Genomic DNA, 17,903 nt, shown 5'->3' with positions numbered 1-17,903 from the left:
CATGATTAGGGTGGCTAGAATGGGGAGGTGTGATGAGCGGGGCGCCTTTCGCTTGGCGGAGAGGGTCCTTCGGCGCGCCGATGCCGCTAGGGGCGCTGATGGCAGCGGCGCGGGTAGTGAGCGGCGCACTTCGCTGGGTTTGCTTCAGTCGCGCCATAATTTTTTTCGTTAGCAGTCGCACTGTCTTACAAGTATGTCGTCGATCGGTGATTGCGTTGAGTCTCTCTGAAATGTCCGAAGATGTCAACGACAAAAAAGAAGACGCAACGTTGGTGCTTTGTGCCTGGCTGCAACACTGGATATTATAATTCTTCAGGAGAGAAAGTTTCCCTTTTCCGAGCTCCCACGTGTAGTGTGCTGTTCGACAAATGGATTCGTGCTATTCCAAGAGCGGACAAACAGCTTGACGAGAACTCCGCAGTGTGCGAGAAGCACTTCGACCCAAGGTATGTACAAAAAATAGAAGGCACGGTGTTCGCACACCCGAGCAAGAGACCAATTTTGCTTACTTGCGTTCCACGTGTCACATGCTGCATTGCAACATAACCAATTGGCTGTCCTTTTCTCTTTTCTTTTTCACAGATTTGTCGTGCGTACGTTCAAACATAGGATTAATGGTGAAGATGTATACATGCCGCGCGCTGTGCCGACCTTAACAAATGACGCCGTGCCGACGATTTTTCCTAATTTGCCTAAATACTTGACGAAAGCTCTGCCCAAGGAGAGAAAGAGACGGAAAAGCGTGGCTGAAAGTGCTGTTTCGAGTAAAAGAATTAGTGTGAACCACGACAATGTCGAAGAAGGCTCAGCGATTGACCATGACGTGATCGTTTCAGAACAGAACGTCATGTTGACCGAACAGCTGCATTCCTTAAGTGCTATGCTTCACCGTCCTAGCGAGTTGTGGTCGATGCAGAAGTTCGAGCAAACGAATGCATTATGCTACCAGACCGCTAAATTGGACAGAGATTTAACACCTCCTGTTATTCACAACAAGATAGTGTTGTTTGAAGCTGAGGAAGGAGCAGCTGCTCAGTGCAGCATCTTTCTGAACGGGTTCCTATTCAAAAAAAGTGGCTGTCAGACAGTGAGCCAAGCACAGGATCTTCTCAAGTATGCAGACACATTGACACCCTGCGTAGGAATTGGGACAATGGAAGAGTTCCAACCACTGAATTTGGAAAGCAAGGCGAAGCTATCTCAAAATCGTGTCTTCTCCCTTTCTTGCGATGGTTCCTCATCGATTTCGCTACAAGGTATTATGAGATATCGCAGTTGCGCAAACCCTGCCTAAAATATTTTATTTGAGCCTGTAGATACCTGTCCCTGCTTTGGTTAGACTTATCCACCGATTATGGTACACTTTACAGATGGCTCATCTGGACGTTGTACTGCCTGCAGAAAATGCAGAAACCTTCTGAAGGCTCGTCTGCTCCGTCTAAAAAAAAAAAGACTAAGCGGCCACTTGCAAGAACAGCTGCACAACGACTGAAATGGGCTGTTCGTACGTTGAAGAAAAAGAAAATGAAGCTGCTTACCTTGCAGGATGCCCTGAAGAAGATGCGAGAAAAGACTTCACAAATCATTGCATCTGTGTTAGAGGAAAAGGTACACTGTCCCATTAAGTTGTTATAGATTCATTACTAATAGCTTCTTAATTATTTCAGCTGAAACTTCTTCCTGCGCTGTTTCGGAATCGTGCGGCAGGCAGGTGGTGGCAATGATCACCCAACCCCTGCACAGTTTGTTGTTATCACGAGGTATTTTATTATCAAATTTTACGCCTTATGTTGCATGTCGTATAAACTTGTTACGCATCTGATTATGTTTGACTGCTGTTGTGAGTAAAATATGCATTGTTTATTTATAGATGCCTCAGCTTCTATAGCCTGGCAAAGAGTCCGAAGGGTGGCAATGTAGCTGACGGAGTGGTGGAATCTCTTCTCTCTCTGGAAGAAATGCTGCACGAGGTGGAAGATCACAACGAAGACAACGAAAGACTTTCATCTGACGTGCTAGAAGTGTCTGTAGATCATGCGTCATACACTGTTGAGCGAAGTGACGCCCGCCTTGTGTATTATGTCGCAGGTTATGTCGCAAGAAAGCGTGTACTTCGTAGTAATTGTGATGATTGCAAGAACGCCTGCCTTGCTTCTAAAGAAAATGTGCCAGGAAATCTCCCAGCCCAGGCAAGCAAGCTGTGGGATCTCGGAGGACTTTTGTATCCGTCGAATTCCTTCTATAACCTGATATTATCCCTTGAGAACAAAATCACTCGCTTCTTGAGCACATCACGTCTTCATGCCAAATCGGCCGTTGAGATGATGAAGGGGATAGGCGAGACGCAACAAATTGGTTGCGCAAAGCATGCTGCTTTTTTGACGAAAAGTGTGGTGCGATTTTATTGCCTCACTCGTGTCCACTTTTTTTTGAAAGGGATGAACCAAAAGGAAGACGAAAAGAAAGGGCGGAGAGTAAAGCCATGCGTACTCTAGTGGCAGTGCATGAATGGCATGCGTGGAAATAAAGTTGTGTTTTTGTGAAAAAGTGTCTGCTAAATTTATGCTGCTGGGAACAATTCTCAAGTCACACGCTTAGCGGTATAGGTAAATTTTGGCGCTCTTAATGCGTGACTCATCTGAGTTAATGTATACATTAACTCAGATGAGTTTTAGCTGCCTATAGGCAGCTAAAACTGCTTCGTTTTTCTGCGGCGAGCAGCGCGCGCTCATTCGTACATCGCCTGCGAAAGGCTACCCGCGCCGGTGCGTGCAGCGCCCCAAGCGGCATCGGCGCGCCTTGGGGACCGGTTTCTGCGGCCGCTTTTCACACCTCATATTCTAGCCACCCTACCATGATCTCACACAATCAAACGACTTGGATTGGCTTGTACGGCGTTGAATTAGTTGGATTGCAACCCGGATTTCAAAAACACATATCTATTTAATTATATCTTAGTAAGTTTATACATTGTTTATAACATGAACAGTTTTTACACCTGTTTATAAGCTTATTTAAAGCATTTTTTATTTGTTTATAGGTGTATTTATTTATTTATTTTGTTCCGCACGCAGTTATTGGTATTGCCCAGTCTTGCCGCTAGGAGTTGTTATGGTGTTATTTTTAATGGACACGACACGTGCGCGACACGCGACTGCTACATTTTTTTCAGAGATTGGTGTGTGTGTGATGCCATTTAAGGCTTTGTTAAATCATCAGTACTACCATGTACGCTGTTGTTCGTTTCCTGGACGATCACGACAAACGGTTACACGTCATTCACGTGCATGACATCGAGAAGTTTGATCCCAAAGACACCAGCGACTACGACAACCGCTTTGTTTACAGCGCGTACTGGCGAGACCCCGTGGATGACACAAACACTGGTTTGTACAACACGCAAGTCTTGATGCTGGCAGGTATGTGTGGTATGTGAAATGTTACGGTTCCAATTTTATAGTCGTAATTTCTTACAGAAAGCGAAGATGACGCCCGCGCGAAAATGCGGGCCAAGAGGTTGGTGATACCAAAAATACCTATGCAAGAAACGACGTCAGATGATGATCCTGATGAGCTCGTGGAGTCCCAAACAAAAAGAAAAAAGGCTGAAAGAAAGGTTGCTATTTATGCTGCCTACATTTTGAAACGGCTGAAAACTTGCTGGTCTTGCATTGATCATCATCTGTAATTGTGCTTTCGACTTCTTTCAGAAACAAAAGAACGACAGAGCAAATGCTAAAAAAAACATGTATGACGAAATTCTTAAAAAGAATCTGGAAAAAGCGCACTCTGGGCGTAAACCTAGAGCACAGGTAAGTGTGCCATGGTCTTCATTAGTGCACTGTACTATAAAAGAAGCATTTTTTTTTACTGAAAGCAAAACCCTCATGAGACCCTTGAAGGCTACAGCTAGGGCACAATAAATAGACAGGGACAACAGAAGAAAGCACAAAGTGAAGCGCCGATACTTGTGTTGCTTCTGTTGTTCCTGTCTATTGTGCACAGTAGCCTTCAAGATGCAATACCAACTAGCCCACCAAGCCATCCTAGTGAATTCATGAAGTCATTTTTTGCATGATGAAATTTCAGCCAAGGAAAGGGACAGACACTCCGTCGGACAGCGGGTCCTCCGATAGTGATGAATTGTGCCCAAAAAGTGAAATTCTTCAAATGAAGAAGAAGAAAGACGTGTGGAAGGTGAGAACGAAGGCGCTGGTGGTTAAAGAGCTTGAGAAGGACAGAGACATGTGGAAATTGCGTGCTGAGGAGCTGCAGCACGACAACCAGTTTCTAAAGCAGCAGGTTGCAAGCCTGCAGAGATCCCTTGAAAGCAAGCTTTTCAAGCGTAAGAATGCTTTTTGCTCTGCATTATTTACTTGACAAAAGCTCCATGTATAATGATTACATGACAACTCATGTGCTACATAAAAACTTGTGCACCCTTTTTTTGTGTACATGCAGTTGCAGTAGAACAAGACCGGGTGCCTTGCAGTCGGGGCATGTTGTCAGGTTTGTTTCCCCATAAGAACTGCATACACCTATGCTCTTGAGTAAATGCATCAGTTCCATATTTCACTGGGACAGTAATATAGCATACTTTGACCTGTTTAATGAAGTCAGCTTTTTTATTATTTATTTATTCATATTTTGTCTAAGCAACTCGCTCAGTAGTATGTGCAAAGTAAAGGTTATAGAGATTTGGCTTTACTTGATGAACTTGCCGAACGAGTTCAAAGAGTGCTGCACTTTTTATTTGTTTTGAAAAAGTGCCCGCCAAACACAGCATGAATTAACTTTGGAGTGTAAGTTCAGCTGTTCTGCAGTAAGATGGCAGCTTCAGTCAGTATGTAATATAGAAGATGCTAGTGCCATGATAATGAAATGATGTTGGTTCTTTGAAAGTGGAGGTGGATAGATGAAAGTAAAGTTTGAACTGTAAAACAGAGTAGCCAATCGAGAAAACCTCGAACGAACAAAATTTTTCCTTGGTATGGTTTATCGCTATGTTACATTGTGATTTTTGGTTTGAAAGTCCGAAGTGAATTGACTTGGAGATGTGCACCTCATCGTAGCTTTTAGAAGCAGCCAATGCTCTAAGGCACGCTCTGACTAGCATGAAGCTTTAAACAAAAGCATCCAGATTTAACAGGCTTGAGGGGTTGAAATCTAAACTTTTACACCTGAATCATTTTTATTACAGCACATTCTGAGACAGATGAAGGAGAAAGCTTCGTCGGAAGTGAGTACTTTGCTTCTTTTATAATACTTCCCTGCATTTCAAAACTGGAGTGACAGTTACTGTCACTATATCTTTGTAACTTTAGATCTGTTGATTATGGACAACATGGCCTGCAGTGAACGTGTTCTCCGTAAGTAACAGCTCTGGTTTCATAGACAGTAAACTTTGTTTCAATTAGAGCAAGTTGTGCACCAAGATAAGCCATTTTTGAATAATTCTAAATGTTGCGTAGCACCGTGCTCATCTACTGCTGTAGAACCAGAGGAAAGGACAAGCACTGTTGGTGGAGAAAAGAACACTACACATCCAGGTCAGCTCAGATGTCACCTCAGATATTCTGACAATAATTTTTTTTTTTTTGTGCCATGACAAGGACCTGATATCTTTCTTGCAGGCCCAAATGGAGATTTCATTTATATGGAAGATGGCTCTGTAAGTAATTTGCTCGAAATTTAATGTCACTGTCTGCAGCTGCTTTTCATGCTTAACCGTTTTTTTTTCTATTGGTAGTCACAGCTACTCTATAGATCTAGGTGGTATAGTTAATTACGAAAGCTTTCTTAAAGCTTCTTGCTTGCAGCATGTTTACCATTTTTATTTTTTTAGCATGCTCAAGTCTTCAGTTTTACTCAGTGTACTTTTTGAGAGAAGTATGAATACCGTTGGGACCAGCACACAGTTTTTCTTTTTTATTATCAGCAATAGCAAGGTGTACAGTGCTGATCACACCTGTCTTGAGCACCTGAGCAGTGCTGTGTGGATGAAATATGGCAAAATTCTAAAGCAGATACTCAATTTCACTGATACTTCTTGCATTCATGTGCAGTTGAATATACTAGATGAACCGCACAGGCTCAAAAGCATTGTCTCTAACAGAGTAACCAATAACATTTTACTGCATTTGATTTGCAGCACACCACTTGTGCACCATAGACAAGTGTGATAGACTGTACATACTATTCATGTGCTACATCGTTGTGTTGTGCCAGGTGCATTGGTTAAACAATTTGTTAGTTTTGTTGTATGTTTAGCAGAAGTAACATGCAGCATTTTTTGTTTCATTGCTCCTTACAGTAGGGATTTTCCTCCATTATTTTGCTTTTTCACAGTTCCATTTGACGAAAGGCGTAACAATAAGTGGTGTGTGTGCAAAAAAAATATTTGGGAACAAGAAGGCTACCTTGGTGGTGAAGGATGCTGCCCACGCTATATGGGGAAGCAACGTTCTTGCATCTAGGAGCGTCACAGGGACCGTTGGCTCCAGGAAGAGAGCATTGGGGGAGCAGCCCAAGCAGCCGCTGACACCGGAGAAACTTCTTGTTGTGTCAGGTACAACTAGCATGAATAGTTTTCCACAGCGCATGCAGGAAGTCATCTTTACACAGCCTGGCAGCATGAACGAAAATGAAAGAGTGAAATTCATGCTGTTTGCTTTGCGAGTTGTCAAAACAAAATTTTGGTATATAGGGTGAACAGAAGTTGCACTTTGTACTGGAAATATGGAAAGATATCTCTGAGTTTGGGTTAAATTTGATGGGGTGCATGGTAGGCTCCTATGCTCAACTGACAATCTGTTGCACATGAAACTGTGCACCAAATTTAACTGCCATCAGCTGCCGAACAGGACAACTTGGGTTTTGTGGAGCTTGTGAAACTAAGTCATGCACATTCCTAATCCAGTGATGTCGGAGCTTTAGTGCTCAAACCCAAGCTCTGCCTCTATGGTGTGGCAGTTGTCGTTGCCGCAATCACTACTTTTTGTTGTCTAATGCTCAAAATCGACTCGTCTGTTTGTAGAAACACTCAAGCACTGGGGACAGCAGAAAGACGTCAACACTGCTGACACGGAAAAAAATCTGCCCAGGATCCTGGCTGAGAAGATCCAAGATCTCCTGAAATCGAAAGTGCGCAAGCAGATGTTTGACGATCAAGCACAATAAATTCTTAAACACTAAGGCTGTTTGTTTAACGCCCAATGCATGCTGTTAACTTGGCACAGGAATGTAGAACGTGCAAGTTACAATAAGCACTGACTTACTAATCGAATGGCACAACCATCTGGATAGCCATAAAAGTTATGTGCTTGTAACCCTAAAGTTGCTAAATTGGGCAGAAACATGCATTTGAGTTCGTTTGGGCACCACCTTGTTGATTGGGGGCGTCCTCCATCTCGGTGAGTAACAATTTTGTTGCATGTATGCAACCCTGAGCTGAAACCAGTAGCTGCTGGTTTCGGATACTGGTTTCAGTGACTGGTTCCATCAGCTACTGGTTCCATTACCTACTGGTTCCAATACCTACTGGTCCCATCACCTACTGGTCCCATCACCTACTGGTCCCATCAACTACGGGGAATGTGCTAATAAACCATCAATACTGGAACCAACAGAAAACCAACAGGAAATTTTCACCTGGGAATACATCAAGATGTACGATAGTTTTCCTGGGGGATGGAAATGTTCTTTAGAAGCAGCCGTAAAACATCATAACCGATCCTACACAAGTGGCTTGGGGTGCAGTCCACAGTACGCTTCTACAGGAGAGACCCCTATTCTGCAGGCAGACCGTGAGTTGGGACTCTTGGAAAACCTCAAGATTGTCGAGGAGAGGCAACAAAAATCACAGGAGGAGAGGTACCGAAAACGAATGAAAAAGAATTTCGACAAGAGGCATCGAGCAGACATGCCAGACATTCAAGTCACCGACCTCGTACTAGTGAGAAAAGGAATAAGAGATTCCAGTGCCAAATTTTATGGGCCTTACTCTGTGACCAAGACAGCCACCCAGAACGGAATTTTGAAGACTGTCTGGTACACTGGTGAACGTGGATCTGTTGAATGTGCTTCAATTGGGAATGTCTTCAAGTATTACCCCAGGAGGGGTAATTAAAAGAAAGCGGGAAGGGTGAAGCGGTATGAGCCTTTGGACAGAAGATGAAGAAGCGCGAGGGCCGGGGCAGGAAAGAAGAGGGGGATGAAGTGAAAAATAAAGCAGATTAAGATGGACGCCAGTTCCATACTGAAGCTTTAATGCTGTTCCGTTATTTTAAGTAGGAACACTACAACACACACACACACACACACACACACACACACACACACACACACACACACACACACACACACACACACACACACACACACACACACACACACACACACACACACACACACACACACATTATATATATACATGAGATCTAACAGACAATAATGCCAAGGAATGTATAGGGGAACATTAGTAGAACGAATGTAATGTAAATAAGAAAGAAAAGTGGGTGAAAAAATAACCAGCCGAGAGCAGGAATCGAACCTACGACCTTCGAATAAGGCGTTCGATTCCTGCTCACGGCTGGTTATTTTTCACCCACTTTTCTTTCCTCTCAATTATATACATTACATTTGTTCTAATAACTTCCCCTATACATTCCTTGGCATTATTGTCTGTTAGATCTCATTATTATTGTGTCAAAACACGGAAAAACGAGCCCTTAGGCATGTATACACCTCTTTCCCTTATATATATATATAAGGGACCCTGCCCACGGCAAGTTATCTTTTCACCCCCACTTTTCTTTCTTCACATTTACATTACAACAGGCCTAACTTTTATTGTCTGTTACATCTGTGTGTTTGAGTGTGTTACAGGCAACATTCAGTCCAGATGTTAGCAGCGGGTGAAGAATGCTCGACGACATGGATGAAGTTATTCTCCTAGGTTGCCCGATTGTTGGGAGACTGGAAATAAGGATCATGTACATGTCTAAACGTTCTTGTGGTAATGTACGTGTTGAGAGGGTAAGTTGGGTTCAGAGCACCATGAAACATGTCAGGAATGCTGAAATTACCCAATAGGAACAGTGGCGCACTACAGCGGTGGGCACCGACTCGCTCGCTGGATTTCGTGCCGACCGTGGTTGTGCCCCCGCGATTTCCGACGACAGCGCAGCTCTGGCCGACTGGCTCGCCCTACGCCATCACCAGATGCCGACAAGAGCTCTCGCCGAGTGGTGCCCCGTCCTCGGAGTGTTGCGACCGTGTCCATCTTTCCTATCTTCTCCTTATTTTCGTATGTGGGTCTCTCTGTCCCTGCCCTAGATCTATCTCTAGTCCTTTAATCCTCCCTATCCCTTTTAGCCCCCACTTACCCCCATCTCTCCTAAGCTACTGTTTAGGTGTCGCACTATGATGCAGACAGTTACGGGGCTCACTTTCATCTTTTCTCTCTTTTAAGAATCACTTATATGCACTACAGCGGTGTCAATAGCATCGTGCAATTCGCTCACAAAAGCACTAACAGCGGGCCGTAACCTAGTCGCGGTCATAACAACAAATTTCTGACTTATAATTTGCTACTATAGATTGCATGAAAAATGCACGATAGGTTGGTTGTTTACATAAAAAAAACAACAACAAAGGCACGTTTTTTTTTCGTGCTGTGGCGCGGCGTTTTGTTGGTGCTTGGTAGGTGGCGGGCGTGTGTTCCAACTAATATATCCCAGAAGTTATCTCGCCCTCAAAATTTTGCACCAGTTTTTGCATTTCGCACCCATCTAAATGCAGGTGCCATGGCCTAACCAAAATCGCAACCAGCTCTCACCACACACCGACGTGGTCATTATAGAGTCGCCGTCTAATTAAAATTTTTGCTAATAAAATACATCCAAGTTTTTTTGTGTCAGTTCAGTAATTTTGTACCTAAAAGCTCAATCCTAAAATATGAGACCTTTTTGTTGTGTTCTTTCAAATGCACTTTTTGTTGTTAATCTCGGAGGCTTGACAAAAAAAATAGTTTATGACTGCATCACAAGTGACGCCACGTTCGCAATAGTCGCGCTTTCATAATTTTAGTCGCGAAAAGTTCGGCGGGCGTTTTGCGCACGTTTTCCACGTAATCGGCAATCTTTGGCGCCGTTCCAGAGTGCGTGACTGACAACTTTCTCAACTGTCGACTCGAGTTCCGTCTGTCGTAACGTTTTCCGTCGTCAGCTTCATTAACGAATATGTTCACTAACGTAGACGTGTGTGGAGTCCCGAGAGGTCGATGTGGTCGGGAACAGTGCGAGTGCGATGGCTTCTCGCGCATGTACGTTGAAACACACGTCAGTGCGAGTGGCATGATACACAGTGGCTGGTGCTCCTACTGCGGGCATCCGCCGGTCAATCACTCTCGCTTCGGTAAGCTTCTCCGATTGCCTGCTTTTGCGGCGAAATCTGTTATGAGATCGCGTGCGTATGCTCGACTGCGGAGCAATAGAAAGGGCGGGACTGAACCTACAGCCTACCGCGATGTACTCTTGACTGCGGAGCTCCGGCATGCGCCTATTTTGTCTGTTGTTTTCATTAGGTTGTACAGTGGCGTCCACTCTTGTGAGGAACACGACCCAGCGCGGCAGCGCTCTGCGGAGCGCCAGTGCAGCCGGCACGGCCGCGCATCGAATCGAAGAAGCGCAGGCTCGCACGAGCTCGTCGCTCATGCTGTATAACGGCCGAGCGACACCGGCGCTTGGCGACTACGGAGCGGCGTGCTCGAATGAAGTAGCAGACGGCGCAATGTATTTGCCGTGTGTTTGTGAGCGCATGCACGGCCACGCTGAGCCGCATTCACCCTAACAAAGAACGGCACAGTAAATTATCCAATTAGACACTCCGATTGGCCGCCTGTTCGTGTGCGCATGCGCCGTCGACTATGCGTCCCATGTGGCTCGTGCTTCACGATTGAGCCAGTAGACTATTGGCTATAAAGCGGTATAGCTTTTCCTTGTCTGGATTCTGAATTCATTTTCGATTCATGGAAACCTGAACCAGAACTCCAACCCAAGTCCTGCTCGACTGGTATTATTAGTTTGCGCTACACGTTAGACAGACCTGATTTCGGGAAGCAAGCATGTACCACAAAAATTGGTCGTCAGTCCCTTTAAAAAGTTCACTCTGATGATTTCCTTAGAGTCTAATCCGTGTGTGGTCGTCGCTTTCTTTCGTTAATAAACCAGAGAGAAACATTTGTGGCCGCCAAGAAATCCTCTCGCTCAGCTGGCAAGGTGCCCGGCCACCACCGCTTAGTCTACCCGCACGCCGTAAGTATCAACCTTATCCTAATTTCAGTGAAGCAAGTGAGACTCATACCTGTTTCACAAGGGCACATTTGAAAGGCTATCCAGTCTATGACCATCGGATAGCCAAAATTCTATACACCTCATGGAGTTATTGTGTTGTAAAAGCGCAACAACGGTAGGAAAATACAATATGGACAGGAAAGAGCACTGACTGTCAAATGAATTTATTGAAGGTGCTACGACCGCTTTTATACAGGGTGCAAGAACAGTGCTCATGCGCGACAACACGTGTTTGACTATGAATAACATTCTTAACTCTGAAAAGAATGCTCTCGCTCTCGGAAAGGAGAAGTGATGGTGTAGTGATGCATCGATCCGTGGCCTTCCTGATAAAAAGTGCTTCTATGATCTCTTCTTCATTCTTAATTACTGCTTTGTTCAAAAACCACGTTATATGAAATGGAGGACTACTCTTACGTTCCTTGCAGTGTACAGCCATGTGGCTACCATAGCCATAAGAGACCCTGAAATGGTCTTCGTGATTTTGTACCAACAGATTGGCCCAGTAGACCAAATCCCAAGGGTTATTTAAAGACTAATTTGAGCTGTCGGCGTAAACTGTGTAATTTTTTACAATGCTTTAAAGCTGCGAATGGCTGCAGATTGGTGCAGCTCGTTGCAACTAGGCTGAACGCGTTTTCAATCGCCCTTTCACAGAGCGACATGCTCTGGTCACTTGACAAGGCTAGAGCATGTCAGCAGCCATGTCACTGTGGCTACTAATCTGATTGGCTGTCATTAGCTGTAGAATGGGCGGAAGATCAGCTGGTAGGGTGTCGGCACCTGTCAGAGCAGATATGAACCACTCCACAATCTTCTTTTATGTTGCCAGACAGCATGCATGTTGCTGGGCGCACTATGTGATGGTCTCCGAGAATGTGCGCGACCTGTCGTCGTGCCATCTCGGAGGTCTAGACTGGTAAAAGCTTAAATCGTCGAGCGCACTCATGGGAGCTCTGCCATTGCCACCATGCCTCACGAGTTGAGGAGGCCAAGCAGAGGTGAGAAGGAGGGTATGATATAATTGTCTGTTGCGGCCTTGGTACACAGTGTGTCAGTAAGTTTGTGGTGCGAACTGTTTGATGATGCTCTAGCCTAAATGCTGTCAAACCTTCAAAAAGCCCTTTGATGTCCTAACTCTTTCGTTGCCGCGTCTATTCAAATCGATCACCGGTGATCGACGCATTGGTTTGTGGATTTTGGCATGTTAAATTTGTTTCTCGTGGACCCAGCACTTTCTAGTAGTTAGTCCAGCCACTCAACTTTCAGAATGAATTTGAATTTGCCCATTTCGGCAACATAGTGATTTTTGAAAGACATTTGTGCGAACCAGTGTGCATGTGTTGTTGGAAAATTCACTATACTGGTAAACTTGACAAAAATTTGTGCCCCTCATGATTATGCTACAGTAGCATCGTAGGTCTGTAATCAAAAGAATCTTTGCAAGTCAAATGTCAAATAAAGAGTCAGCTTTGAAATTTGACAGTGTTGAGCAATAATAATATCCAGAAATTTATGCCAGCTATTCAATAAAGACCTCTTGCTAGGAGTCGGGCAAAATTTACTCTATAAACAAACATTTTCGAAGGTCTGTCGCATCTTTAAAGTATCGAGTTGGCCTTCTCAGCCAGTTTCCAGCAACTTTGGTTTTCCTTTCATCGTTATATCAGACACAGGGTGGCATCTAGCGTCACTAGTCGCTTTTATGGCATCATCGTCACACGCGCATGGGCACACATCTCTGCTGCAAAACACACGCACCGCTCGAAACTGTCTTGCAACCCCACCTGAACTGAGTGAGGATGAGCTTAAAGTCCGTGGACGACAGAACCTCACCTTCAAGTCTTGGGGTGACTGTGCTTTGTGTCAGCCTGAGACATCTGCTGCCGTTCATGGGGTTGTTTTCTTTACGGCCTCAAGTTGTCTTCTACGCCGCAAGTGCATAGCCACTGACCTTTGTGCACAATTTTATAGCTACTATGGTTACGTGCGAGGTACACACTTCGCTGGGGCGCGGTGTGGACCTTTTCTCCTAACGGCAAGGAGGCCATCGGGGCACATCTTGGCATGGCTACAGAGCAGCGCGAAACACTAGAACTTCACGCTATATCGTTCTTTTTTTTAATACGATGTACAAAATGCTAAGAAATATGCTTGCATGCATACATAGGAACGCCAACCTATACTGAGTGAAATGGCTCATGGAAAGAAGTTACGCTAGACGAAATAGCGAAGTTCATTGGAAATCTGGTTATTATACACATCACTGGTATCCATCTATATTTGAACACCTGGAGACTTTTGTTGCAAAAAATAAAAATTTACTGGGAAAAGTAGACTAGTTTGCTTGTGTCTGAAGAAAAACGAAGCAATGCTTCACAGCATGGCAGGAGCAACGAAGCAGCACCTCTGTTCTGATTTTCTTTGTCTGTATGAATAGAAACATTTCCCTACAACATTTATTATGGTTTATGCTGTACCTGGATAATTTATTTTCAAAATGTATATTCCGAATTTTCTTTCTTATCAATATTTTTGCATTTATACTGTTTCCTATTGCACTGTTTACCAGCTGGCAACGAAAAATTATACACTTTTTACATTTTTATTCATTTTAAAATATTGTCACGGGGCCGTGGCGTGGCCGAAGACAGGAGACTTTGTGTTAGAATTTAACTGTTTATATGGGGAAACCTGTGCCCGGTGAACGGAAAGTCCGATTACAGTAGCAGTCTTGGACTGATAGCGGCGAACGAAGCGTCGGCTGTCGATCAACTACTCACAAGCGGCGAAGTGCGTCGGCATTTATACTCTTGCCATCCAATGTTCTTGCGTTATCGCTGGCGGTGGTGTAGGTTCCAGAAAAATCTGTGGAGTTCGCAGAGTGGGCGTGATCTTATCGAAATGATCTACTAAAGTCCGGAAGCTTCTCGAAAACTGCACGCGCGTATTGCGCTGAGAATTGTGTAGTGTTTTGGGGCGATAACAAAACTTGAGAAATGGAACGTGGCATTGCCCCCCTCTGAAAAAGGCATCATCCCGATGCTTTAACTGAAGATGAAGGTACAACAATAGTGCAAGAAAGTACAATGAATAAATTTCGATACAGTTATAATACAAAAAACACTGTTTCAGTTTGTTAACGCGCATGAAACGGCTTGAAGCGCGCGACATGAACGACTTCAGGTCGCGATTGGCGTCGTTGAGAGTTTGTGATGCGGTCGGGGACAACCTCGTAATCAAGTGGTCCGAGACGTCAAAACACCCTGTACGGTCCGAAGTACCGTCGCAGAAGCTTTTCACTTAGTCCACGTCGGCGTATCGGCGTTTACACCCAAACACGTTCACCGGACTGGTATTCCACGAAGCGTCGCCGAAGATTGTAACGGCGGCTGTCGGTCGTCTGTTGATTCTTGATACGCAGACGCACGAGTTGTCGGGCTTCTTCAGCGCGTTGGAGGTAGTCACTCACATCGAGGTTTTCTTCGTCGGTGACGTTGGGTAACGTGGCATCGAGCGTCGTTGCCGGGCACCTTCCAAAGACCAATTTGTATGGAGATATCTGCGTCGTCTCCTGCACCGTTGTGTTGTATGCGAAGGTCTTGTACGGAAGAATGGCGTCCCACGTCTTGTGTTCGACATCGACGTACATTGCCAGCATGTCGGTGATCGTCTTGTTTAGCCGCTCGGTGAGGCCGTTGGTTTGTGGGTGATACGCTGTCGTCCGGCGGTGGTTTGTCTGGCTGTATGCCAAGATTGCTTGAGTTATACTTGTGTCACACGGGCGCGCAAGAAGTCTTTTAAGTAAGCGGTCTTTTACGAAGTTGAAGGACTTTTAACAAAGAGATGTTGTGGCGCAGGCACATGGCAGCAACGATCTCCTTTTAGTGTTTTCGTTCGAAGACGCTAGCGAAAGCGTGGCGCTAGCAGTTAAAAGAGAAGCAATGAAAATTAAACGATGTATCACGATGTACAAATTAGACTTGTTGCACTGCTCGTTTCTTCAAATAAATTTAAGAATAAGAGATGAAGAAACACCAATGTGAAAAATTGTTGCACTAGTTAAGGAAGTATTGCCATAACTTGCGACGTGCACAAGTCCGTCTGGCACCATTGGGCTTTTATTTACCATATTTGTTTTTCGCTGCTCTCGACACGTTATGGGCGACCGTACAGAAGAAAAAGCGAGGATCGCGAGCCTCACGGCCTGCCTTCTCGCTCTGGAAAGCGAGGTACACGCTGAAAAAGCCGCCAAGGAGAGGATCAAGCAGTAATTCCTTGCTGTGCGCACTGGAGCTGTCGGAGAAGGCCTGCGATCGATCGATCTGGGCCTTCAAACGAAGCGAGAGGTGGTTCGAGGGAACTGTACCTCACCTCGGTGAGCAGAACTTCAAGCAATCTTTTCGAGTGTACCCGTCCACCTTTCGTTTCATTGTGGAGAGCTTGCGCAGTGAGCTCGAAATACAGTGCACCAGCATGCGTGAAACCATCACTCCTGAGAAGCGAGTCGGCATTGCCCTATACAAGCTTGACCACTTGAATGATAGGCAAACACACGACTGCCGCGCTTTCCTCGCTTGTGCAAAACAGCGCGGCACGAGACCGAGCGTCACCACGTGATATTGCCGACGCGTTGTAGCTGCTTACGAGAGTAGAAAAGGAAATAACCATTGAAAGAGTTGATTACACCTTCTGCAGGATATGAAATTTGTTTTTACAGAGGGTTTTGGTGACAGAAAAATAAGCATTCACTCTTTTTTTTTCCACCCCTCGAAAATTGCTGGCGCCCACTGGTTTCGAGGCTACTCATTCAGAGCCGTAAAAGAGATCGACGAACTCCGTTTACGAAAAAGACCGCTTCTGAAAAGGAGTTCGCTCTGTGCCGTGTGTCTACTGTCAGGAACTCCTTTTCGGAAAAAGACCACTTACTTAAAAGACTTTCAAGTGCCTGTGTGACAGGGGTATTAGGTCAGCAGTAAATGCCGTTCCTCTGTCGGTGATAAGGACCTCCGGGGCGCCGTGACGTAAGACGATATTTTCGACGAAGAACTTAGCTACCTTGGATGCACTGCCTTTTGGCAGGGCTTTTGTCTCGGCGTAGCGGGTGAGGTAGTTGGTAGCTACCATGATCCATTTGTTTCTGAAAGCCGACGTTGGGAACGGCCCCAGTAGGTCCATACCAATCTGTTGGAAAGGTCGGCGAGGTGGTTCAATTGGCTGCAGAAGTCCCGCCGGCCTTGTCGGTGGTGTCTTGCGTCGTTGACAGTCCCAGCATGTCCTCACATAACGAGTGACGTCGGTGGTAAGACGTGGCCAATAGTACCTTTCTTGTATCCTCGCGAGTGTGCGAGAAACACCGAGGTGCCCTGCTGTCGGATCGTCGTGCAGGGCCTGCAGGAGTTCTGGTCGCAGAGCTGAAGGCACCACAAGGAGGTACTTGGCTCGAAGCGGTGAAAAGTTTTTATTTTGGAGAAGACCATTTCGCAGGAAGAACGACGCAAATGCGCACTTGAATACCTTCTGGACTTCGGCGGTCCTGCCTTCGAGGTATTCTATGAGGGCCTTAAGTTCTGGGTCGGCCCGCTGTCGTTCAGCGAAGTCGTCGGTAGTTATCGTTCCCAAGAAGTAGTCGTCATCCGGGTCGTCGGGTGGTGGTTGGTCGACAGGCGCACGAGAGAGACAGTCGGCGTCGGAGTGTTTCTTGCCGGACTTGTAAACGACGGTAATGTCATATTCTTGAAGTTTCAGGCTTCATCGTGCGAGGCGACCTGAAGGGTCCTTCAAGGTGGCTAGCCAACACAAGGCGTGGTGGTGGCTCACAACTTTGAAGGGCCTGCCGTAGAGGTAGGGGCGAAATTTCGACGTGGCCCAGATGATGGCGAGGCACTCCTTTTCTGTTGTGGAATAATTGGCTTCTGCTTTGGATAGCGATCGGCTGGCGTAACTAATAACTCTTTCAAGTCCGTCAGCCCTCTGCGCAAGAACAGCGCCAAGACCTACGCTGCTTGCGTCAGTGTGTATTTCTGTCTCGGCGAATTCGTCGAAATGAGCAAGTAACGGAGGCGGTGTTTAAGCTCCTGGAAAGCGTGTTCCTGCGATGTTTCCCACTTGAACTCCACGTCGGCCTTGGTAAGGTTAGTGAGAGGATCGGCGATGCGGGCAAAGTTTTTCACGAACCGCCTATAATAGGCGCACAGGCCCAGAAATCGGCGCACCGCCTTCTTGTCAGTGGGCGGCGGGAAGTCGGCGATGGCGGCTGTTTTTCGTGGATCTGGACGAACTCCAGAATTGGTAATCACATGCCCCAGAAACAAGAGCTCTTAGTACGCAAATCTGCACTTTTCTGGCTTCAGTGTGAGTTCGGACGTCTTGATGGCTTGAAGTACAGCTTCAAGGCGCCGAAGATGCTCATCGAAACTCGAGGAAAACACGACCACGTCGTCCAAGTACACAAGGCAAGTCTGCCACTTCAATCCTGCCAGTACTGTATCCATAACGCGTTGACAAGTTGCAGGTGCTGAGCAAAGGCCGAAGGGTATCACCTTAAAC

The 17,903-nt window shown here is 45.7% G+C and overlaps 3 protein-coding genes and 1 long non-coding RNA gene across 5 annotated transcripts in view; all 4 read left to right on the top strand.

Annotated features, from left to right (window-relative positions):
* Window positions 1-5: 5 nt before the first annotated feature.
* Window positions 6-1,673, top strand: LOC142769193 (uncharacterized). The gene is made up of 3 exons (XM_075872200.1): window positions 6-446; window positions 583-1,256; window positions 1,371-1,673. The coding sequence occupies exons 1-3, from the start codon at window positions 241-243 to the stop codon at window positions 1,490-1,492; spliced, it is 1,002 nt and encodes a 333-aa protein (XP_075728315.1). The 5' UTR covers window positions 6-240; the 3' UTR covers window positions 1,493-1,673.
* A 9-nt stretch (window positions 1,674-1,682) lies between these two features.
* Window positions 1,683-2,547, top strand: LOC142769192 (uncharacterized). The gene is made up of 2 exons (XR_012885704.1): window positions 1,683-1,760; window positions 1,871-2,547. It is a non-coding gene; the product is annotated as an uncharacterized LOC142769192 (long non-coding RNA).
* A 333-nt stretch (window positions 2,548-2,880) lies between these two features.
* Window positions 2,881-7,194, top strand: LOC119185916 (BEN domain-containing protein 5-like). The gene is made up of 11 exons (XM_075872197.1): window positions 2,881-3,419; window positions 3,477-3,616; window positions 3,711-3,812; window positions 4,090-4,345; window positions 4,462-4,509; window positions 5,201-5,239; window positions 5,325-5,369; window positions 5,472-5,549; window positions 5,634-5,671; window positions 6,349-6,568; window positions 7,037-7,194. Exons 1-11 carry the CDS (start codon window positions 3,227-3,229, stop codon window positions 7,177-7,179), a joined length of 1,302 nt encoding a protein of 433 aa, XP_075728312.1. The 5' UTR covers window positions 2,881-3,226; the 3' UTR covers window positions 7,180-7,194.
* A 2,870-nt stretch (window positions 7,195-10,064) lies between these two features.
* The window catches only part of LOC142769191 (uncharacterized), a 91,771-nt gene continuing 83,932 nt past the window's right edge, over window positions 10,065-17,903 (top strand). For both annotated transcript variants that reach the window (XM_075872195.1, XM_075872196.1), the window contains exons 1-2: window positions 10,065-10,416; window positions 11,232-11,315. In XM_075872195.1, the coding sequence (XP_075728310.1) occupies window positions 10,242-10,416; window positions 11,232-11,315 (259 nt within the window). In that variant the 5' untranslated portion in view covers window positions 10,065-10,241. The remainder of the gene's footprint in view (window positions 10,417-11,231; window positions 11,316-17,903) is intronic.

Source organism: Rhipicephalus microplus, chromosome 8 (genome assembly GCF_043290135.1).
Source record: "Rhipicephalus microplus isolate Deutch F79 chromosome 8, USDA_Rmic, whole genome shotgun sequence".
In the NCBI taxonomy this organism is placed as follows: Eukaryota; Metazoa; Arthropoda; class Arachnida; order Ixodida; family Ixodidae; genus Rhipicephalus; species Rhipicephalus microplus.
The sequence above is the reverse complement of the archived record's forward strand: the minus strand, read 5'-3'. Positions and strand labels throughout refer to the sequence as shown.